The sequence below is a fragment of the Manis javanica genome, chromosome 8 (assembly GCF_040802235.1).
Source record: "Manis javanica isolate MJ-LG chromosome 8, MJ_LKY, whole genome shotgun sequence".
Taxonomy (NCBI): domain Eukaryota; kingdom Metazoa; phylum Chordata; class Mammalia; order Pholidota; family Manidae; genus Manis; species Manis javanica.
In genome coordinates this window covers 5,383,816-5,407,286 of record NC_133163.1, presented here as the reverse complement: position 1 = coordinate 5,407,286, position 23,471 = coordinate 5,383,816, and the positions used below count along the sequence as shown (strand labels likewise).

Sequence of the window (23,471 nt, the reverse complement as noted above, 5' to 3'; positions counted from 1 at the left end):
ATGAAGTTCAAAAATGGGCAAAACCACTCCAAGATAGATAGAGGTTAGAATAATGGTTACCTGTGGCAGGGTGGTATTGGCTTCACTGGAGCCTTACAAGGGGCTAGAAATCTTCAGTACATGAGTGTATTCATATGTAAAATTAAGCTATACATTTGTGATTTATAAATTTCTCATGTGTGAATTATACATCAGTAAGAACAGTAATTCTTTTAATGAATGAATATTGAAGTAATCATCAAAAAATAAAGTTAAAAAAGGCAGAATGTTGGCAGAGGGTGTGATGGGGCAGTGTGCTGTGGTACAGACCTGGGTCAGGGTGACCTGCACTTCCTAGCTGAGTGGCCCTGCCCCTGCCCCTGAGCTTCAGTGTCTCCCCTTTAAAACAGAAACGATGATAATAAATGCAAAGGACCCAGTACACAGTAGGAGCTCAGCAAATGTCTTTAAAAGGAGATTATTATTAGACTTAGATCCTCAAAGGGATATTTTCAGCTGAGTACTGCCAAACAATCTCACCAAGGATTTAGACCCCATAAGTAAGGTGGTCTATCTCAGTATATTTTCCTGGGGTATGTGTGTGTGTGTGTACTGTTTCTTATTTGTGTGCCAATTATAATACCAGACTTAGAAAATCCTCTCCGAAAACTTTGTTTTTGATTTTTAAAGGATAGAACATTTCTAAGTGGGAGTGACTGAATCACTGATGGGGAACATAGAATAGGGGCCGGTGGGGCCACACCTTGCAGAGCAGTACTGCCCAGTAGAAACGGCACAGCCACCAATGCAGCACCCTGTGGACTTGTAAATATTTAAAGCCCCCTTCGGAAAAGTAAAAGGAACAAAGTTAATTTTCATAATATATTTATTTAAACTACTTTATCCAAAATATTATCATTTCACCATGTAATCAGCACAAAAACTATTCATGAGCTATGTTAGATGACTTTTTCATGCCACATCTTTGGGGTCTGGTGCGCCCTTTACAGTGGCATCACCTCCCAGTTCAGATGAGCCCATTTCAGGTGCTCCTGGTACAGGTCGCTTCACACAGTGCAGCACCTGTCTGGGGATAGAGATAAAGTGGCTCAGACAGAGACTGCTGTTACACTGTTGCCTTCAGCAGATGGACTTCAGAGTTCTCGGCCAGATACCATTTCCAGATTTATACAACGGTGCCCTCTGGCTTAGCTTTGCGTTGATACTGGAAGGTCCAAATACTTGGCAAAATTTTCCTAACTTCTCCATTACTGACAAGAACCCAGTAGAGATGCAGCCTCTTTTCCTCCTCTCCTGTGGGCTTTGATCTCTGAGCAGGTAGATACTGTGACAGCAAGTGTTCCTGGGCTCCAGTGGGAAGGTTTCTTTTTGGAGGTCAGGAGTACCTGTGAGAAACTGATTAGAAGTTATAAACACATGACATGCTTAAACTACAACATTGCATACAATCTCCAGGGTGTGTGTATTGGACAGGGTGTATAATGTGCCCATCTGTGAAGGAAGAAAGGGCTTGGGGCTCACAGACGTTCAAGGATGGTTGGGAAAGAATATACATGAAATAGTACCTGCAGTTACCTCTGGAGGGAGCTGGGGTTGGAGGGCGATATTTTATTCATCTTTTTAACTATGATAACATTCCCTGATGCACAACGTTTCTTAAACAGAGCTCTTGCTCACACACACAACAGCAGCAATCCCTTGCTCCAGAATCCCAGGTTACAACTGTCCTGACGGCTTCAGCCAGAGGCTGCCGGGAAATAAACATGGGTTGAACGCTTTCATTCAGCAGGCGCTGGGGAAGAGAGGAGCAAAGCCTGGTGGTGCCCCTCCACTCCCGCAGTGTGAGGACAGACCTGACCCAGGCCACTGAAGTTAGTGTGAGCCAAGCAGTGCTGCGGGCAAACCCAGGACGGGGCTGGGCATCTAATGCCCAAGCCCAGGCTGGCAAGTCATGAGTCACTGCCTGGAGAGATGAAGGGCAAACAGTCCTCTCGGCAGGGGGTTAGGGGTGGCATGGCAGGGGTACAGAGCTGGCCTGAGCAGACAGTGAGGTCAGGTGGGGACACCAGCGATAATCTCCCCAGCATTGCAGCTTTCCTACCAGAAAACTCTTCAGAGAGTTTAGATGGGTTCCTGATGTTGTCAGGTTTGCATTTTATCTCAGTTACTCTTCGAACTAACTCTGTGGAAGACGGTCTAAGGAGCTGTAGCTTGAGGCAGGAAAGCCAGTTAGGAAGCTGTTCAGTTAGCCCAGATGAGAACTGCTAAGGTTTGATCTGTTATCAGCTCTTGGCCAATATTGGATATAGACAGTGAGGGACAGGAAATAAATTTCCAGATTGCCTGCCAAATAAGTTGTGACAGCATTAATTAAAATAGAAGCTACTGGAAGAAAAGCTAGGACTGAAGACAATAAAGAGTAACTGACACCAGCCAGTGTCCAGGTGCTTAGGTGCAAGCGCTCTACCCAGAGGCCATTGGAATGAAAGCAGCCCCTGAGCTTCTGTGTGGGAGGCCGGGAAGGGCAGCAGGCAGCAGGCAGTGGGAAGAGGGAGTCCACTGAGGGGCCAGCAGGGAGACGCTTTGTGGTCATCAGGGTGCCTCTTCACTTTTACTGGGACACGGCCCCAGAGGGGCCTCCCTTGTCCAAGACTCCTGGAGGACTAACGGGGGCCAGGACCATCAGCCCCAGTCTCGTGCTTCCTGGGCAATGGCCCTTTCCTCTGTGCTGTAAAATGAATGTCTCCTAAGCTTAAGATTATATGGAAAATGCTAGTGCAGGGGATTCGTGTTTGCAGGGTAAGAAGCACCCAGCAGAAGTTTTAATTAACAGTCTTTCTCCCAAACACCAGCCTAGGAGAGATGTTTTTCACGTAAAACGTGGGCACTGGTTTCATAGTATGCATGGCTTCTGGGCCTACTGTCTCCATGTCAGTCCTCTGACAGAGTAAGGACCTCACCTTACAGGTGATGAAATAGGGCCAGGATGAGAAGTGAAGAGATCTGCCTGGTGTTCGCAGCTACTAAAGGACAGAACTAGGGCCTGTCCAGGCCTTCTGGTTCCAAGGTCAGGCCATTGCCCTGTAGATGTGCTTCCCCAAGTCACCCTTCCTCCAGCCATAATCATGGTCATCAGAGAGCGGTCCTGGTCGGGCCAGGGCTGCAGAGACGGCCAAAACTCAGTCCTGCCCAGTGTGCTCGGTTTGGTGCGGAGCAGCCCCTTAAACAGTCACTGCCGCCTGTGCACTATACAGAAAGAAGCATTGTACGGGGCTGCCAGGGGGGCCAGAGGAAGGAAGGAGGGGTAACCTCAGGCATGGCCAGGTAGGATTTCCAGAGGGTGAATTGTGATAGATAGGGACTGATGGAGCAGGGTGTGTCTGCCCCTCGTAGGTCACTTCCAAGTCAGTTTTGGCAGGAGATTAAGGACACATTTCCTGGCAGTGAACTCAAGGTTGAAAAAGAAACTGAAATTGGGTGGGAAATAAAGTTCAGGTGTTCCTAGCAAGAGCTGAAATGCTTTGTGAATACATGGAGTTCATGGACTTCTGAGGGTCTGGCAGATTGTGAGAAACACACTCACTGGTCCAAACTCAGTAAGTGGACATGGAGAGAAACTGCGGAGCGAGGCTTTAATGATGGTCTTGCAAGGTCGGGTGTCCAGTGAGTAGGTGCACCTGATGCAGTTGGCACCAAGTAATTTATTCCCTAGTACAGGAGTCTCTCCCCGATTCCTCATTGGCTGAGTACTACAGGGTTCACATTCTTTCCCAGACGTCGCCTAAGCCAATTATATCCACATTGGGCCTTCTTGTACATTTCTCTTAATTTCATTGGTAGGTTTAAAAAACTCAAACTTTAGGTATAGCCAGGTCCTTACCAATCCCCCACCACCCCCACTCTCAGCCTGAGCAGCTTCCTGGCATATTTTCCACCACATGGCCCTTTGTTAATACCTTACTGTTAAAATGTTTAAACCTCCTGGTGGGAATAAATCACCTTTAGGTTTTATGCTTTTTCTAACAAGATGGAGAAGCTGGATTCCATGGCAGGCTAATAGGTGACCTCAAGTCCAGCAAATCTGAGAAGTTTCCCCCACAGTGTGAGATGAGTGGACACTCAGGGGTGGCAGAGCTCAGCAGGCTTACATGCCTATTGTCAGTACAGAACGATTTTAGTGGCACGTGTCAAAAACAAATACATTAGTTTGTAGATTCCAGGCAAGGAGGGTAGGATTTTAAAAAATGTTTTTATACTCATGAGCCCTATTACTAGTTAGGTCAAGATGGATGAAATTGAAGCAGAAGCCAGTAGAAGTTGAAGAGAGTCCCCCAAGCCAGGAAATGACAGTCAGAGGGCGGTAGTTGCTCAGAGGCTGCACACCCCAGGCTGTATGGAATGTAGTTCTACTGAAAAGAGCATTTTGCAATGTTAATTAGTGAGAATGACGTCAGAGGAACAACGCTGATTTGGCCTTGTGATGGGGAAAAATGTAACCCTTGCAAATGCTGATACATCCTAGTAATTTGGAATGCAGTTTTCTGTAGAACTTCTCCCAGCACACTGGGGAGTTGCAATCCAAGAAGTGCTGCTAGAATATCCCTGCGCATGAGTAAGTTGGCATCAGTAAAAATGGCCCTTCATATTATTGATCAAGCAAAGTGCTAAGCCCCACACCTCTGTGACAAGCTTCTTTGGCAAGTGAAATGTTCTGCTTTTCAAGAATCTTTCCTATTCATTGTCTTATTTAATCTTCATAAGCACAGTGGAAGCAAAGGACTGAGGCTCAGAGCACTTGGGACTTAGAATTGTTTTAGAGCTGATGCTGGGGTGCTTAGGTGGCCTGCTCTTCCTGCCCCTCATTGTCAAGATGAGGTAATGAAGGTGGAAGTAAGCAGTTTGAGATTGTAGAGCATCCTGCCTCCCAGCTTGGTGCCCATCCCACAGCTCCCTGCCAGGTCCCTTCGTGTCGGCTACTGGCCACGCTGTGGCCACAGAAGCCCACAATTCATAGAACTCTTAGCATGATGAATTCAGTCATTCATCAGAGTTGCTTGAAACAGCAGTCAGGAAAATTTGTGCAAAAACTTTTTTATGGATTTAGTTGTTTTGAAGATTAACTCATTAACAAAGTAATCATACTTCTTCCTGTCAACCTAGCCTGGGAAACTAAGCTATCCCAGTGCCCTCCTAGTGAGTTTTGTTGGCCACGCTTGGAAGCAGTATCATTGGCATCAGGAAAAGAGAATTTTAAAATAGAATGGACTCCATGTTTAGAGCAGGGAGTGCTCCTAAGGTGGTGCTCTCACTGTGGGCCAGGCAGTGGTGCTGGAGGAGCCCGGGGCCTCGCCTGGAGTTAGACCCTGACCCCGAGACCCGAGGAACAGGGCCCAGGTCTGCCGTGCCACGTCTGCTCGCGGTTTCTGGGGAGGCTTGGAGTGCTCGCTTCCAGCAGCACTGGCTCCCGCGTCCGCTTTAGTTCACTGAAAGCCCTTTCAGAGAGACTTGTCCTGCCTATGGGGCGGCACAGGAGTCTGGGAATGGGGCTGGTGTAAGGCTGGTGGGAGGTGCCGCCTGCTGGAACGCTCGTTTGCCCCTGAGTCCTGCCTCTGTCCCCAAGGCTGTGGGAGCTTGGGGGCAGCATCTCCCTCTTCTGGGCTTCAGAGCATGGGAATATCTGCCTTGGCCCTACCCGCCTCACTGGTGTGGCTTTGTGATGCTGAGAGTGTGAAACCAGCTCCTAGGCACAGGTCACTCTAGGTGCCCCGTGGCAGAGTCTGCAACAGGCTGGCGCTGCCTCCTCTGCCTGGCCCTCCGTCTCCTGTCCCTCCCCTCTCTGCCCTCTCGGGCTCTGCCTGCTGGTGGCGCTCTGTAGGAGGACTTAAGTTATTCCTGCACTTCAGTCAGGCTCCTGCCCAGCCCATCGTGCCTCATGCTTGTTTCTTGTGCCACCCGGTGTAGACCGGGTAGGATATAATAAAAGCAGTGCCCACTTGGCAAATCGTTTCAAGTACTAAATAAAAATAAGGAGACTGAGATTTTTCTCTAGCATCCAGTGCAGTTTCTCCTACCTTGATATTCTGGTCATGCCACTTCCTCAGAGCTGTCTCTTATATCTGCCCAACTGGTGAGGGACCCTCCTGCACTGTCACAGCCTCCCAGGTCCCCTGTCATTGTCCTGGCCACACTGTGTGATAGCCACTTATCTCCTTGAGTGCAAGGATATATGCTACTGAACTTTGTATCCGTGGTGGTTAGTACAGTGCATGCTGTTTAATAGGGGCCTAACACAGTCGGCTGGTTAGCTCAGTCGGTTAGAGCGTGGTGCTAATAGGGGCCCAGTATGCGTTTGTGAAATGAGTAAATCTCTCGCCCAGGTACAGTGCTTTGCAGTTTGCAAAGCCCATTTCCTGTGCATCATGTCCCCAGATCATCCAGATTCTGTCTGCTAGAAAGGACTAGAGTCTTTGCTTCCCTTTTGTAGCAAGCACACGTCATAAAAAAAGAGGTGGGCCTGTAAACCCCAGTCCTGGCTCTCCTGTACCACCCCGCCCACTTGGGGAGCTCAGGGACTAGCTGAAGTATTAATGTTTTCCTGCTCTGTCCTGCCCAGGGTTCATGAGTAAGACTAGATCAGTCAGTGATGTTTGTTCTCCCTGTGTGTCTGTGTTTGTGGCTAATCGGCGGAATGAATCATGGAACAAATCAGTGAATTCCTGGAATGCTCTGAGGCCAGTTTGGGCACTGATGATTTTAAGTAGTCCTGACAGTTTTTTCCTCCAGCCATATCCTGAATCTCATGAAAGCCAGGTTTACCCAGCCTAATTAGAGCAGTAGGTCACCCAGAAATAGCTCAGAGCAGAGATAAAATCTTCAGTAGAGACCTGTGATTTGATACAAATTTTTTCATGTCATTGAGAAAAAAAGTGTTGAGATTTCAAATCCTAGGATTCTTTTCTCTTTCAAGGTCTCTAAGACAGTAAGCCTGCAGGACTGAAAACCCAAAGGGCCAGGAAACCCATGGAGACAGTAAATATCAGAAGGAGGCATCGGTTACTTAATTTTGACAAACAATAAAGGATAGTCCTGGACTAAGCACAGGAGGCTTGGTTTCTAACTCAGTTTTGCAACCACTATTTGGAGACTTTGGACAGACCTTTCTTTCCTATGACCTCAGTCTCTTCATGAAGCCATAAACCCCAAATCAGAAATAAGTCATTTGTTCCAAATAGAGTTCTTGGGCCATCTTGGGCAACCACACAAAATCAGAGTCAAAGCAAGTCATTTGATCCAATCTCCTACCTGATGAGATATGCATGTGCTTATAGTTGGCTCGATGGCCTGTGTCAAACCAAAATAGTTTTCCATGTGGCCTCCCCACCTTGAAAGCAAGACGCATATCTTGTCCATCTCTGGGTCCCTAGTACCTAGCACCGTGCCTGGTTGTAGCCACTGGTGTACTCATCATCTTCCTAGAATTCACTTGAAAGGGAATCTTTCTTGCCTGTGAGCTCCTTTCCTCTCTCCAGCTTCACCAGCCCCACTTTTCTTAGATGGTCCCACTGTATTACGGTTTCTGTTTCACCTATCCTAGTAATTCATATGCTTCCAGGCAGCCAATACCTCTCATACTGTGGTATCAGAAACTGATCTCAACCTGGCAAGAGAATGGGTTACGTTATCCACAACCCACAGGACAAAATAAATGAGTCAAATATCCAGTTACTGAGCCTAATTCAAGTTCTGAGTTCAGATGCTGAGACGTGTATAAGATACCAACAAGCTGACTTCATGATTTTTCAAGATGACTTACGGAGATGTTGGACAGAAATAGGTCAGTTGATGTTTGACAGGTACAAAGGCAATTCGTTAGAGAAAGCAATTGTGTTTTCAACAAATGGAGTTGGAACAAATTTGGACATCACTATGCAAAAAAAAGAATTTGACCCAATTGTAGAAAATTTTGTACAATTTTGACTTGTACAAAAGTGACCTCAAAATGGATTCTAAATCTAAATGTAAATATAAAACTATAAAATTTTGGAAGAAAACTTGAAACAGTCCTCATGACCTGGGGCTAGACAAGGAGTTCACAGGTATGTCAGCAAAAGCGTAAGAGCCGTAGAAGGGAAAAATGATAAATTGGACTTCATCAAATTAAAATAATTTTGGCTTCATTAAAATTAAAAGCTGTTAACTCTGTGAAAGGCACTGGTAGGAGAATGAAAAGATGAGACAAATTTGGAGAAAACTTTTGCAAATCACAGAGGACTTGTCTTCAGAATATGTGAAGAACTCTCAAACCTTAACAGTAAGAAAACAGCCCCATTTTTTTTAATGGGCAAAAGAGTTAAACATACACTTCACCAAAGAGGATATACGGATGGCAAACAAGCAAAGAAAAAGGCACAGGGCACCAGTAGTCAGAGAAATGTACACTAAATTACATGAGTCATTACTACATACTCTTCAGAATGGTGAAAATAAAATACTGACAGGGCCAAATGCTGGTGGGGAGCAGAGCAACAGCGACTTTCCTGCATTGCTGTAGGAACAAAAACAGTGCAGCTGCTCCAGAAAAAAGTTCAGCCGTATCTTATAAAGTTAAACATGTGACCCAGCAGTCTTAATCCTAGATAGTTACCATACAGAAACGAAAACTAATACGCACATAAAAACCTACGCATGCATACCTAACTGTTTATAGTGACTCTAATTATAAGGGCCCCAAACTGTAAACAACTCAAATGTTCCTCAACTTAATGGATAAATAATTTGTGGTTTTAGTCATACAGTAGAATACTACTCTGCTAAAAGAGAAAAAAAATATTTAATACACGCAACAACTTGGATGAACCTCAGCATTGTGCTGAGTGAAGGGAGCCGTCTTATGCACTTCCTGCCATGTGATCCCATGGGTGGCGCTCTACAAAGGACAGCTGCTGAGATGGTGAGCCCAGTGCCCAGTGCTGCTGGGAACAAGTGGTGGGGGCCAGGGGTGACCACTAAAGGGACCACGTCAGGGGGGTTGTGAGTGATGGGACTGTATCTTGTGATTGTGATGGGGATTACACAGATCTGTATGGGTGTTAAATTCATAGAAATGAAGCAAATTCAAAACCAAGCCAAACAAAAAGTTATGAGAAACAAAAAGAAGAAACCTTCTGTAATGCAAATGATGAAAATGGTTTCTCAGTAGGTTCTTTGGATTTATTTGATTTGTAATTAACCAAATCTAGTTAATGTGTCCTTCAAATGTTCAGTAAAAGCATTGGAAATCATTGAAAGGCAGAATGTTTGGAAATACTAAAACACTAAACATAGAGCTTGAAAAATAAATGGTCCCGGGTCAGGTTTCAAGCTTGCCTTGAAACTGCATCTGCTGTATTGTGGGGATGCCTTTTTAGTTAGAGGTGCCCTTGCTTCATTTTATTTTCTCTTTACTTTCTGGAAAGTTGAAATAACTGGAGAATTGTCACCCTCAATGAAGTCCTTTCTACTGAGTGTTGTTTCTGCTGTGAACCAGAAGGTGGGGTGATTTTCCTCAGTAGTCCCAAAGTCCCACTAATTTATAGCCCATTTGAAAGCATTTTATTTTCAGTCTACATTTGGGATAATAGCTTTATTGAGATGCAGTTTACATACCATAAAATGCACCCACTTAAAGTGTGCAGTTCAGTGGTATTTAGTATGTTCAGTTTTGCCACCATCATAATGTATTTTGGAACATTTTTCTCACTCCGAAAGGAAACTGTACCCATTAGCAGTCACTCCCCAGTTTTCCCCAACCCTGCCCCCCAACCCTAAGCAACCGCTGCTCTGCCTCTGTCCTTTGTCTTCGCCTGTTGCGGACTTACCGCATAAATGGAACCATGTGATGTGTGATTCTCTGTGCCTGGCTTCTCCCGCTTAGCCTGGCCTTCAAGGTCCCGCAAGCTACCCTATGCATGTGTCACTGTCTGAGACATCACATTGCACGAGTCCCTCTCTGTGATGCAGAGCTCCCTCAGTCCATCGCCTGTGCACCCAAACACGGTTCACAAGATACAATGGAAGCAGCAGTCTGTGATCAGACAGAATCGTACCCCTGCCCACCACACAGACCTTTCCCTCGGTGTTAACCGTGGTTCTCTCTGGGGAGAAGAGAGGAGCCTTAATTTACCTCCTGTATCTTTCTGAAGTTTGAGTTTTATACCTTTAAACAAAGAGAACTTTAAAGCAAGGGATACCTGAGTGGAGAGCTAATGCTTTTTTTAGCTTGTTATCTCTCTGCTTTAAAAAATTCCCAGTAAGTCATACTTTTTAAATTTTCACTAGGATTGTTTGACTACCTCTCCCATATTTTTAAGTTACTTCACATAATCGAAGCTATATTACATGAACACATGCTCATGATTATTTTTTCCAGTATTTAATATTTCTCTGGATCATTAATCTTTTCTCCTTAGTCTATTTGATGTTAAAATTGCTAACTGGGTGTTCCTTTCGTTTATATTTGCGTTATAACTTTCCATCTCCATTTTCAATCTTGAAGTATCCTTTTGTTTTAACTGTCTTATGGAGGTTACATAACTCTGATTCTTGTTTTTTACTGAATCTAGCAATCTCTTGACTGTCTCTTGACTGATGATTTTTAACCTATTCATAGTAGGTGTCTTCAGACTGGGCCTCGTTTATTCCCAGGGTACATCAAGACTTCCCGGGCCTGGGGCCACGTGGCAGGGAGAGTTGGAAAGGTGTCTGTTTCCTGAGTTCCCAGGTCCATACATCCCATCCTAACACTGATCTGTCTGCAAAGGGGCCTGTGGTGCCATTTACCTTCCGCACAGCACCTTCGTGATTCCCCTCTTCTTGCTGTGCAGAAGGCATTTCACCCACCCTTTCGGAATCTACAGTTCCATTGCTCAAGCCGATTTCACCACGGCTACTGACTTGTGGCATGGTGCCATGCCTTATCTGTTTAAAGTTAGGAATTCCAAAGTGATCTGCTCTCACTGTGATGTGTAGAATCATGCTTGAGTTGGAAAATCCTTCAGTTTTTTTCTGATAGCAAGTAAATCTTATCTGTCTGAATAGCTTGACAGAACAAACAGGCTCGGCCAATTAAGTTTTATGGCAGACTTTTTTCATGAATTGAAAGAGCTTAAGCTCACATATTAAACTGCATTTGTAAATTTAATATATTTAATGCACATATACCATATATAATGTTTCTAAATATTGAATGCTTTGCAACCATCTAAACTTCCTAAGAAAAATAATTGATTTCACCTTAAAAATATACAGCATAATACATAATTTTTCAAAATATTTCTGGACAATACACAAACAAAGAAGTTGGGAAACCAAAGTAATAGCACTTATTTTTGCTGTCTTATTCTATATTTTCTATTTTTAACACTTTTTTCCATGTGGTTTTTCCTCCTGCCCTGCCTCTCGTGTATATATTAAGTTTCCATCAGTTGAATTAAAAACCATTGGTTTTATTTTCAGTCTTCTGGCTGCTGCTCCTAACATAACTGTGCTTATGCTTATTTTTTATTTTCACTGCTTCAAGATTTGTCAGTGTCCATGGCTTCCCTCATCTTCATTCTACTCTGAGCTCCCTTTGTTCCTCTAGGAGTAATACCCACACACCCACAACTTGGTGTACTTGGAGTTTTTGTTCAAAGTTACAGGTACACTCTCTTTAAAAATAGTTACTGGCTATTGTTACTTACTCAAATATAATTAAACCTCAAACAGTAAGAAGCTTTACTAGATGTTTGCCTCTGCGCAATTTTTCAAGCCGTGTCAGTCATTTTCCAGTGTGTGGCTCGGTGGCACCTAGTGCACTCACGGTGCTGTGCAACCATCACCACCATCTAGTTTCCAAACATTTCATCCCCCAAAAGGAAACCCCATTCTCATTAAGCAGTCTCTTCCTGTGCTTCTCCCTATTAATTCTATTTTGTATATTTTTGAATGTCTTGACATCTGTAGGGGGGCCTCACTGGCTGGGGAGAGAATCCCCCCAGGATGAGGCTGGTTCCTAGAGACAATGAACTTGTCTGTGAGCCCACCTTTCATATTCAGACCAGCCAGTCCCGAGCCTAGAGCTCCAGATACTCCTTTAACTCTCCCACACCAAGCCATTATTTCCCCTGCCCTGAATCACCCAGGGCCAAGTGGGGACAGCCCCTGTGGCCCCAAGCCTGCTGGAATTATTCCAGCTAGCCAGTTCTCGGCTGCTTACCCCGCTCTGCGCTGCCCGCAGAAACCCCAGTAAGGACTGGCCCATGCCTTCCCCTGGCACCTCCCTGCCTCCTGACCAACCAACACTGGTGCTTCCCCAGAACCAGCCTCTCATTTCAAGGGGAACTGTAACATTAAACTTCTATTTTAGTGGCATTGTCGTGTTGGTGAGGAAGAAATTTCCTCTCCTCCTGTGAGGTTCTTACAGCTGGTCTAAGAATCAAATTGACATGAGACAGATGAACAGGAGAAAAAAAACAAACTTTCATTACATAAATGGGGAAATCCATAGACATAGATGCCAAAGACAGGGAGAATGGGGTCTGTATGCCATTCTGAACCAAGGAGAGGGGGGAGGGACTGAGACTTCAAAGGAAAAGGGAAGGAGTCACAGGAATATGAAAGAGTAAATGTTTGGTAAGCAAATACTTGATGGGCCACACAGAAACTATGGGGCACAGAGAGGAATTTTAACAGACTCTGCCGCATCCCTCCCTGTCTGCCACACGGAGTTTACATTATAATATGGCTTCTATGGTGATGGCTCTCCTCCTGGGGCAGTTCCTTCATCTAAATTCTTTTCACACAGTGTGCGTGCGTGCGTGTGTGCGGATGCGTGTGTGTCTGTGTGCAGCGGGGGTATCAAAGTGTCTTTCTGAGTACTGGACCATAATTGTTTTCGGCTCGCATGTTACAATGGCACATCTTGGGGCAGCCTGCCCCTGGCCCTAAGACCTAGGCACAAAGTACCACCATTACCACCACACTGTGACAACGCGAATCTGTGTTCTATCTCTGAATTTGCCTAACTGGACATCTCATAAGTGGAATCATACAATACATAGCGTTTGTGGCTGGCTTCTTTCACTGAAGCATAATATTTTCAAGGTTCATCCATGTTGTAGCACATGTCAGTACCTCCTTCCTTTTTATGGCTGAGTGGGATTCAGTTGTAACCTCTCACTTTTAATCTCTTGTTATCTTCCTATGTAAATGCTCTTTTGTGCTGGAATTAATCCCATAAAAGTTCTTCTAAATAAGGTCTATACCTAGTAAACTTTCTGAGATCTTGTATACTTAAAAATATATTTATTTCCCCTAGTTTAGCAAAGTATGAAATGCAAAGTTCAAAGTTTTCTTCCGGCTTTCTGAAGATAATCTTCTAACATTGATTGTAGCTAGGGTGTAGAAGTCTGGCCTGATTTTTGTTCTTTTATAGGTGATCTGGTTTTCCTTGCAAAACTTTTTAGAATTTTCTCTTTGAGGTTCTTAGATATTATAATCTGTGTGTATGTATATGTGCACGCTTATTATTATTATTTTGCTTATCAGTTATATTTGTCACCCTGTTAGCCTTCTCAGTCTGAATTTTTATGTCTTTCTGGAATTCTGTAAAATTCCCTGTTACTGTTTCTCCAAATGTTATTTCATTGTTTTCCTTTCCTTTTGAGATGCTTTTTTTCACTGATATTGATACTTCCTCTTTTTCCCCTCTTGGTGTGTCTAGATTGGGTTTATGTCCAAATAGTTTTCACCTCTGTTTATTCTTCTGCTGGGCCTATCCATTGAGTTTGTTATTTTTATTTTTATATTTTTTATACTTTATATTTTTTTAATCTTTTAATTTATCATACTAAAAAAATCGTTTATTCCCAACTCATACCTTGAGCATTTTCCCATTTCCCTTACCTTTCCAGTGGCATTATGCTTATTAATCTTCAAGTTCTGGTTCTCATGGCGTATGTTGTCTAAGGAAAATCCCACTTTTCTCTTTTACTCTTACACTGCTCTGGGACACTACCTCTGACACGAGATGTGTGGAATTTCCACACATCGAGCAAGTCTGTGACACCAGCTGGATGGACTACAGTTCAACTCTATTCCGACACTGTCCACCTGGAGAAAGCCTTAGATCCCACAGGTTAGGGCCTCAGTCCCACAACACTGCCCACCACCCAGTTTCAGAACCAGTTGCAAATCTAGATTGTCACCTCTTCTGACCAAATGCCTTTAAGTTGGAGGGTCCCACAACCCCCTTCTCAGGTTCAGTCAGTTTGCTAGAGTGACTTACAGAACTCAGGAAACCGGTTTACTTACTAGATTACTGGTTTATTACTATGGGTATGAAAGGACACAATGACCAGCCAGATGGAAAGATATGACAGCTGAGGGCTGAGAGAGCCCCCAGCACAGGAGCTTCTGTCCTTGAGTTGGGGGTGAGCCATTCCTGCCACATGGATGCCTTCTCGTTCACCAGCCCAGCTCACCAAACCCCGTCCTTTTGGAATTCTGTGGAGGCTTCATTGCATCGGCATCCTTGAATGAATTGTTTGCCATTGGTGGCTGAACTCAGTCTCAGTCCCTCAGCTCCTCTGCCCTCATAGGCCAGCCAGAGGCCAAAGCTGGGGCCACAAGTTCCCAGCCTTTAATCACTAGGTTGGTTCCTCTGAACAAGCCCCTGTCCTTACTGGCTTTCCAAAAGTCAGGGGTGGTTGAAAGGGCAGGCTTGTTATGAATAACAAAAACACAGCCAGTCCTTCCGCTGAACAAATGAGGAAGCCAGGGTCAAGAGTGGGGAAGTGACCCCCCCAAGGACATACAGCATGCCAGTACTAAAGCATGGGCTAGAATCCATATCTTTTGACACCCTGGCCACAAATCTTTCCATATTTTTTGCTCCTTCTCATAATTCTACTCAAGTGCTTTATTAAAGCTCAATGGTAGAGTAAAAAGAATGCCCCCAAAAGGTTCACTCTTTCCTGTTACCTATTTATTGAAACCAAGAAAAGATAGTAGTAATGTGTGGGGCACAGAGGAAATGAGGGATGAAAGTGAAAGACACATTCTCACAGTGAAAATGTTTTCACTCAGGCCAACATCTTCGGGAAACGCTCAGAGAAAATGAATCTCCTTGGTACTTCATTAATGACCATAATGGTCATCTGCTTCTACCCACGACAGAGTAGTAGTCATTGCTCTCTTGACTTAAGTGACTATGAAACTGAACAAAATATACAAAGCACCTGAATATACAAATGATACTGAAACTCACATGAAATATTAAAGCCTTGCTATTTTCAGGCATTGACCTGCCTGTCAGTACAAACTCAATACCTTTAAAGGAAGACAGCATAACCCAGGCTGTCTGCAGTGTATCATAACAATAACTCACATCACAAATCAGTAGACATGTAAAAAGTCAGAAAATGTCACCTATACTTAAGGGGGAAAGGCAATCAGTAGACCCTGAAGTGACTCTGAAGTTGGAACTAGCAGGCAAGTTCTTCAGAGCTGCTACTGACACCAGGGTTCTTGTTCATGGAGTCAAAGAGTGAACTTTGCAGACACTCAAGGTAGGAGAACAAGGGAGAGGCCTTTATTTAGAGAGAAAGCGAGAGGATAGAGCTCCTGGCTCATGACAGGAGAGGACAAGAGAGCTCATGGTGGTGCATTGTCTAGGGGATTTATAGGCAGTTGAGGATTTTTAGGAATGTGGTAAAGGGCTAAGGGTGCAGACTTGTTAAGTGGTCCTAGAATGTGCATTTTTTTATTAGTAACAGAAGAAATTTGCTGCTCTGATTCTTAGGATAGCAGTTTCCCCCTGGGAGCATATCATTGAAGACCACCTGCCCTGCCCTGCCCCCAAGGTGGGCTGGGTTGTTGTCTGTTTGCAAAAGAGTGTGTTAAGAATCTTACTTCGTAATTTCTTGGGCTCTTTATAGCTGGGCTTGCTTACTAAATTAGTCTTTTGCCCAAGTTGCAGATTACTTGATTAGAGTTAGAGATGGAAAAACAGCATATAGGTAGGTATAGTTAAAATTAAGCTGGGCCTTTTAGCAGGCTAAGGTAAATTTTACAGTGTCATGATCTAATTGATGCAATGAAATCACGGGCTGTGCTGAGATACTTTTCTTTATCTGGGGAACATTCAAACATTCCAGGCCTTTTGAGCTTTAACTGATTTCACTGAAGAATGCCTGTATTCTTAGTTTGGTATCTTTACCCTAGAGAATTAGTATGACTCTGACTTTGCATAGTGCTTAACACAGAGCTTTGGTAGAGGGCTTCTTTGCACATTGTTACATTGCTCTGACTGTAATTATCCTGCTTTGCTTTTTTTCTGGAGGCCCTCACCCTACTCTGCCTAAACCCACGGTCATAGGTCAGTCAGAGGCCAAAGAGGTGGATAAAATGAAGAAGATGGGCGAGAGCAGATGGAGACTCTCTACAGAGGAAGGGAAGTTATTAGAAAACTTACCAAATGGAAATTCTAGTACTAGAAATTAAACTTAAAAAGTCACTAGATGAGATTAAAAGTGAATTAGAGACTGTTAGGGCTAATGGACTTGGAGACCCATGAATAGAAATCACCTAATCTGAAAACCAGGGAATTAGTTTTCCAACACCTTGATTTCAGCCCAGTGAGACCCATGAGGTCTGTGCAGACTTCTGACCTACTATTACTGCAAAACTAAGATAATAAATTTGTGTGGTTTTAAGCTGTAGGTTTGTGGTAACTTATTATAGCAGGGATGGAAAACCAATGCAGAATGAAAAAAGAGGTACCAAGCAAACAACATAAGAAAGTGTGAATGGCTCAGTAATATCAGATGAAGTGAACAAAGTAGAGTGTTCCCGGTGACAAAGGGGCACCTTTCATGCTGATCAAAGGGCCAGTTCATCAGGGAGATGTAACAGTCATAAAAATAGATATACTTCACGAGCTTCAAAATTCATGATATAAAATTTGGCAGAATTAAAGACAGATCCAGTCACAGTTGGAGATTTTAAACCTTTCTCTCAGCAGTTGATAGAACAATTAGACAAAAACAAATTGACAGCAATAAACTGAGAAGGACATAGAAGATCTGAACAACACTTGACCTAACTGACATTTTAGAGCACACGTTCAATGTCAGCATACATGTTCTTTTTTGGTACATGTAGCACATTCACCGAGAAGAACCTCATGCTGGGCCATAAAACAAGATTCCATCAATTTTCAAGAATTGAAATCATACCAGGAATAACATAAGAAATTATACTAAGGATGTTCTTTGACCACAATAGAATTAAATTAGAAATAAATAACAATGACAGATGTAGGAAAACACCAAATATTTAGAAATTAAGCAAATTACTTCTAAGTAATCCATAGATAGAACAGAAATCACAAGGGAAAACAAAATATTTTGAACTAAAGGCAAATGAAAACAATATGTCAAAATTTATGGTTTGTACCTAAAGAGCTGCTTATAGGGAAACGTAGATCTTTGAAAGCCTTTGAAATACATTTCAGCATTCAAAATGCTTTCAGCTCTCCAGTCAGAATGGGCCTTTCTGTCGTCCTGTGCTCTGCACGGCCGTTTTTACTCTATCAGTAATATCTTAATGTGTCTATTCACTGGCATTTCCATCTCATATCCTTTCTAGACTAAAAGCCTTTCTCTATGTTTTGTCTCTGGTTTCCAGCACAGTTCATGACATTGGTTTCTCAGTACATCTTGAATGAAAGCCTGGGACTGGATCTTACGGTCATGAGGAACCCTGTGGAGACGTGCAAAGTACAGATGATGAGCCGCAGGTTCACTTAGTGCGCAAGTGACAAAGCCAGGTTTCCAGTCCTCAAACATGTTCCTTTCAGGCCTTAAGTTGCTGGCTAAAATATCACCATTAGAGTAGTGTGTCCCCAACAGTAGTGCAAGGCTTATGCCAGAGGGAAATGTTAAGCTTTTACTGGCTGTGAAACCATCATCATGGAGTCTTTTATTCTCTGGAAGGTGAGCAGGGACGAAGCTCGGCCCTGGAGCCCTTCTATCCAGGCCTTCAGGAAGCCGTGTGCACCGACCCTAGCAGGTGGGAAGACCGAGGCCCGACCTTGCAGCTGGCTCTGCCACAGTCAAGACGACTGTGAGCAGGTTGTCGTGGAGCCACCAGCCCCACGCCGGGTCCCGCCAGCAGGAAACCTTCACAGGTTGAGGTCAGAGCTCCAGTAGCAGGGGCACTGCCTCTCCGCCCACGCCACTGGGGCTCTGCTCTGTGAGCCTCGTTTCTCTATTTTCTACCTAGGTTTCAGTTTTTCACTGGGGTCCGTTTCCCCTTTGTCTCTGGTTCAGCTTCCTTTTCCTGTTTGGTTTGAAGGAGAGTCTAAAATTCAAGTTGCTGCCTTCCAAGGGTTTGTGGTCCTCTGATCAGTGTGGCCTTGAGGGCCCAGGACTCATCACTTCAGGGTTCCCTGTGCTACAGCCTTTCAGCCATGGCCCCGGGGTGAGTATTGGGTCCAGACGGGTCGGGGACATCAAGGGGCAGCCTAGAATCATAACAGTGTAGAGCTGAAGGGACCACAGAAGTCATCCCAGATCCTCTTGTTACACTCATGTGCTCATGGGGGGATCAAGGACCAGGGAGCAGAGGACTCACGCAAGGTCATAGCAAGGACAGAGCCTGCTCCTTCTCCATCTGCTGGTCTGTCCCAGTCCCGGCTCAGGGTCTGTGTCAGAAGCACTTACTTGGCAGTCAGACACCTGCCTCTGGTCACAGAGTGGATCTGCGTATCCACCCTTCTGTGGTTTGGCTCCGACGTGCTGTGGCTGGGTGCTGGCTCTTCACTCCCAAAGGGCCTGAAAGCATTCAGGTGGTTTTTCCTGACTGCTGGGAAAGAGGAGGAGCCTCGTGGACCCGACTAGCAGAGTCCTGAGCTGCCTGGGGGACCTGTGACCGCCCTTAGGCTGCTGGCCACTGTGAGCAGCAGTCTGCCTTCTGCACGGCTAACTGTTCTCTTGCTGAAGGCGAGGTGATGTTTTGGGCATGACTCTCCCCTGCCTACAATTCCATGCCAGACCATCGGCGACAGGACAGAGTTGCATCTTCTGGGATTTGGGGCGTGTACTTGACTAACTCATTACAGCTTTGTGTCCTGGCATAAAATTATAATACAAAATTATAATCCCACACCTTAAAGAGTACGTCATGATTTCCAAAGTGCTGTTTCACCGGTGTTCTTGGTTTCTTTTAAGTCTGTTGGGAGGATCAGGAAGGTGTTTTGCTCCTGTTCTGTGGGCCGCATGGCTGGTTGGAGAGGGGCCGGCACTGGACCCAGCGGCACGGCCTCGCCTGGGCTCTCCTCCAGGACCCCACCCAGGCTCCCCAAATGTTTGCAGTGAGGTATTGAGCAAGTGGAACTCATCCAGGGCGCCTTCTGGTCAGCAGAAAGGGGCTTTGGTGACGGGAGGTGGTCTTGGCCAGGCCCTGCATCGTGTCCTCAGGGCCCGGGAAACACACTGTCCTTAGGACTGACTTTCTTCCTGCTCCTTTGCAGCCAGCTTTCTATCATTTCAGCAATTTCCCTTTAGCTTTAAAGGGCTTAGCTCCTTCAGCTTTAAAGTCCTTGGAAAACAGAATACTTCCCATTTCCAGGGTGTGTTGACGTCCAAAGCGGGTAGGGACCAACTCCTTTCCAGGTGTGAATTACACTGTGAAAAACTCAGATGGTTTATCCTGTCAACTTCTGATTGCAGAGAGCAGTGTCAGTAGTAAATGGGGAAGCAAAGCAATTCTTTTTAAAGTCTTTTTAAATTGGAGAAACTGTGTAAGTTTCCATCTTGAAGGGATCTTAGGGCCTGTTTACAGTAGAGCATCTAGGTTAGTAGTGCTGTAGGCATCTGACCCTCCACTGCAACCCAGTCTACTCTCTTTACCTTTTTTGAGTATTCCTCAACATTCCTTGGAGGAAAGAGTTGTATTGCTATATTGTTGGTGGTGAGGATTTTGAAGTCTGAAAACATTGCAGCTAGTCCAGCTCTGAGGTACACGTCAGGAAACAGGCCTGGAGTTGGGTCAGGACTTGTCTTTGTTGAGCAAATTAGTGGCCCAACCAAACAGAAAGCCTGGGTTGTCTATGCCTGCCATCCCCTCCCAGGGCTGGGCACCCCCACAGCACCGGCCACAGGGCTGAGGGTACCCCCACAGCAGGCACCCCCACAGCACCAGCCACAGGGCTGAGGGCACCCCTACAGCAGGCACCCCCACAGCACTGGCCGCAGGGCTGAGGGAACCCCCACAGCAGGCACCCCCACAGCACTGGCCGCAGGGCTGAGGGCACCCCCACAGCACCAGTGGGGGTGACGTCCATGGAGCCACAAGCACAGCCCTATAAAAACTGTAAATGTCTCTTTTTCCCTCATGCTGACATAATGAAGATAGAAAATCTAGATTTCCACATCCGTGTGTGCAGGGGGCCTTCACATCACCAGCCCCAGCTGACCATCTGTTACCCGGAGCATTTCTGAACCTTAGCTGGCCTGGAGCGTGTGACGGCCCCTGTTGCCCTCACTGGCACCACTTTTTGCAGTTCTCACAAGAGTCCCAAAGCGGCAGCTCTGTTTCATAGGGGGAGAAGCCAAGGCCTTCTTGGCAGGAAGTGTGACCTTGTGCTCATGCCTCCAGACGACAGACGCCCTGCCCTTGTGCCCTGCATACTGAGCTAGCGCTGGGGAAGCCAGTGGGGAGCAGCATGCAGACGTGGCGATACCGTGGTGTGTCCCCATTGTGCAGACATGTGCTTGTAGTCAGGAAGTGTAACAGGAGGCTCTCAGGGAAGACTTCCCGGAGAAAGTGTGGTCTCAGGTAAACTGAAGGGTGGGATGGTTTTTTAAAGGACCAAGCAAATGCTAGTCAGCATCACCAGGGACACAGAGGTGAGCAAGACAGACAGTCCTGTCCTGGAATCGGGGGCAGGGGGATCCAGCCAAGGGACCACAAAGGAGACCCGGCAAAGGCAAAGCAGAGCGGTGAGGTGGAGATGCACTGACATCCATCAGGGGCATGGCGGCCATGTCTCCATGGTGACCTGAGGCGGCCATGCCAAAGCCTGAAGATGGAAACAGGGGGCAGGGGTCCTGGGCAGGGGCAGCAAGTGTAAAGGCCTGAGATGGAACAGTTTGGTGGGGTCAGGGGTCAGAAAAGGTGGGGGAGGCTGCAGCTCCATGCTGAGGGGATCGGGGAGGGCAGAGCAGCAGTCAGGCCTCTCCATGGGGAGCCCGGCGAGGAGCTTGGGTTTTACCCCTCGTGTCATGGGGCCTTGGGGGCTGCAAGCAAAGGGAGAGCCACCTGACAGAGGTTTAAGGAAGGCCACTCTGGCCACGGGTGGATGAGGGTGTGTGGCAAGGATGGAGGCAGGGAGACCCGGGAGGCCGATGTCATATGGAAGGAGGTGGTGCTGGTTAGGACTGGCCAGCGGTGGTGGCCATCAGCATGGGCAGCGAGGAGGGTCCGGGTTGGAATGTACTTGGAGGTATTTGCCCCACTGGAGGGATCACATGTGGGTGCGAAGGAAGCCACGAGTCACACCTGACTCCGGCGGATCCTGGTTTTCTTACCACAGTGAGGAAGGCTTGACCTGAGACTTGGAGTGCCCGCTGGGGGCCCGTGGGGTGTTGCCCCTGCTCAGAGCAGCTTCCCACAGTAAGTGATCGCGGCACAAGGCTCAAGTAAGCAGGCCCAGCTGAGACCACAGAGCAGCAGGCAGAGCCGCATGCATGACTGTGGCTGACCCTTTGGGCGGGGCCGGCTCATTTCAGTCCCTCCCCTCGTTCCCCATCTTGTCCCCATGGTGCCTGGTGGTGGTGGTGGCTTTCTAAAGCACCTATCACTTCCTAGCATACAACATGACTCGTTCATTATTCTTGTATCTCTCTTTTCCCTTATGGAGTGTAAGTTCCAAGAGGGAGGGATTCTTGTCTGTGTTGCTCACTGGTATACCCTCCGTGCCTACCACACTGCTGGCAATGCACATATAATAAATTTCTGGATTTAATTAACTCCATTTGGTGTGTGGTACTGGAGATGCCTGAGCTACCAAAACTGCCAATCAGGGCGCCTCCTGGCAGGGTGTGGTGTTGGACAAAAACCTAGAAAAGCAGGCGTTTCACCCACTGTCAGGTAGGGGCGGCACCAAGGCTCCGTGTCCTCAGTAGTTGGCTGCCTGGGCACAGTAATCACCACATACTCAGAAATCCTGCTGACCTTGAACACGTACAGATGTAAGAAGTCTCACACAGCCAGGGCCCACCCCTCAGCCTGCACCTCTGCCTCTGCAGTGGGGTTGGGTAGAGAGTCGCTAAGAGCAGCTGGTCTTTACTCTGTCGTCTTGTCTGCACGGGCAGGTGAGAGAGTCCCCGAAGCTTACACGCAGCCAAGCCCACAGAGATCACGCTGTCCAGCTCCTCTTTCTCGGGGACGAGAGGCCAAATCTTGTGGAGAGCTTTGAAACGTCTCTGTCTTTTCCAAATAATCCAGTGTGCCTCCATTTAAGAAGCATTACCATAATGATTCTAGGTTGCTCTCATGAGAGCATGTTATGTTCCTCAGGTGTCCCAGGGCAGAAAATGGTTGGGAGCTGGTCTAATCCAGTGGCTTCACCTTGGTAATGAACCCGTAAAGGAGAAAAATAATAGCAGCTACCCTTTTTTCAGTGTTACATGCCAAGCAGTACTCTGGTTATATTTTTATGTTTTGTTTAATCCTCATCCTCTGTTGTGTTGTTAGTCCCATCTTAGATAAGAAAGCAAAGTTAGATTACTCGTTCCAGATCACAGGGGCATCACTTAGCAGAGTCGGGACTGGAAACAAGATCTCCGTGTTCTCAAAAGCTAAGCTTAGCTGTAGCCTCTAGAAGGAGCTTGCCCAAAATTGTAGAGCTGAGGTTAGAATCAGGGCCTCCTAACCTCGGTTCTCCTTTGCAGCCTGATTTCACACTGTCGATACAGGAGAGGTATAGAGACCCCTTCTCTGCCCTTTGTCACCCCCCATGCTTATCTTTGCCAGCCATGACCATTCACCATCTCCCCGCCCAGCCTAGCATTCTTCAGGACTAGGACGGAGTCCCTGTACCTAGTAAATGGCATGCACTTACTCATGTGTATGAACCGAGCCAGATTGCCATGCTGATACTCGGGTTGTTAGCCAGGGCCCAGCCAGTCTCATTCCCAGGCTGTTCATCTGCCCTTGGAGATGGGCACACTGCCCCAGTCCTTGGCCCAGCCAGAGGGATAGGCTGTCCCAAGGCTGTGTTGAAACCCGTTTCACTTCCACAAGTTATCAGAGTCATAGACTGGGGACACAGGCACATACTGAAATTTACTAATGTTTTTGAGGTTCGAGCAGTCCTGATAGCCATATGCATATCAGATGGCTCCCCAAGGAACGGGCTATGCCGGTGGCCTTGAAAAAAGTGTGGG

The 23,471-nt window shown here is 46.1% G+C and overlaps 1 protein-coding gene across 4 annotated transcripts in view; it reads left to right on the top strand.

Annotated features, from left to right (window-relative positions):
• The window catches only part of EVL (Enah/Vasp-like), a 141,653-nt gene that overhangs the window by 49,503 nt on the left and 68,679 nt on the right, over positions 1-23,471 (top strand). Inside the window, exon 1 of one of the 4 annotated variants that reach the window (XM_036991915.2) lies at positions 18,347-18,501. The exons of the other annotated variants lie outside the window; for them this stretch is intronic. Coding sequence (XP_036847810.1) covers positions 18,491-18,501 — 11 coding nt within the window. The 5' untranslated portion in view covers positions 18,347-18,490. Of the gene's footprint in view, positions 1-18,346; positions 18,502-23,471 lie in introns of those variants that run through there. 4 annotated transcript variants of the gene reach the window in all.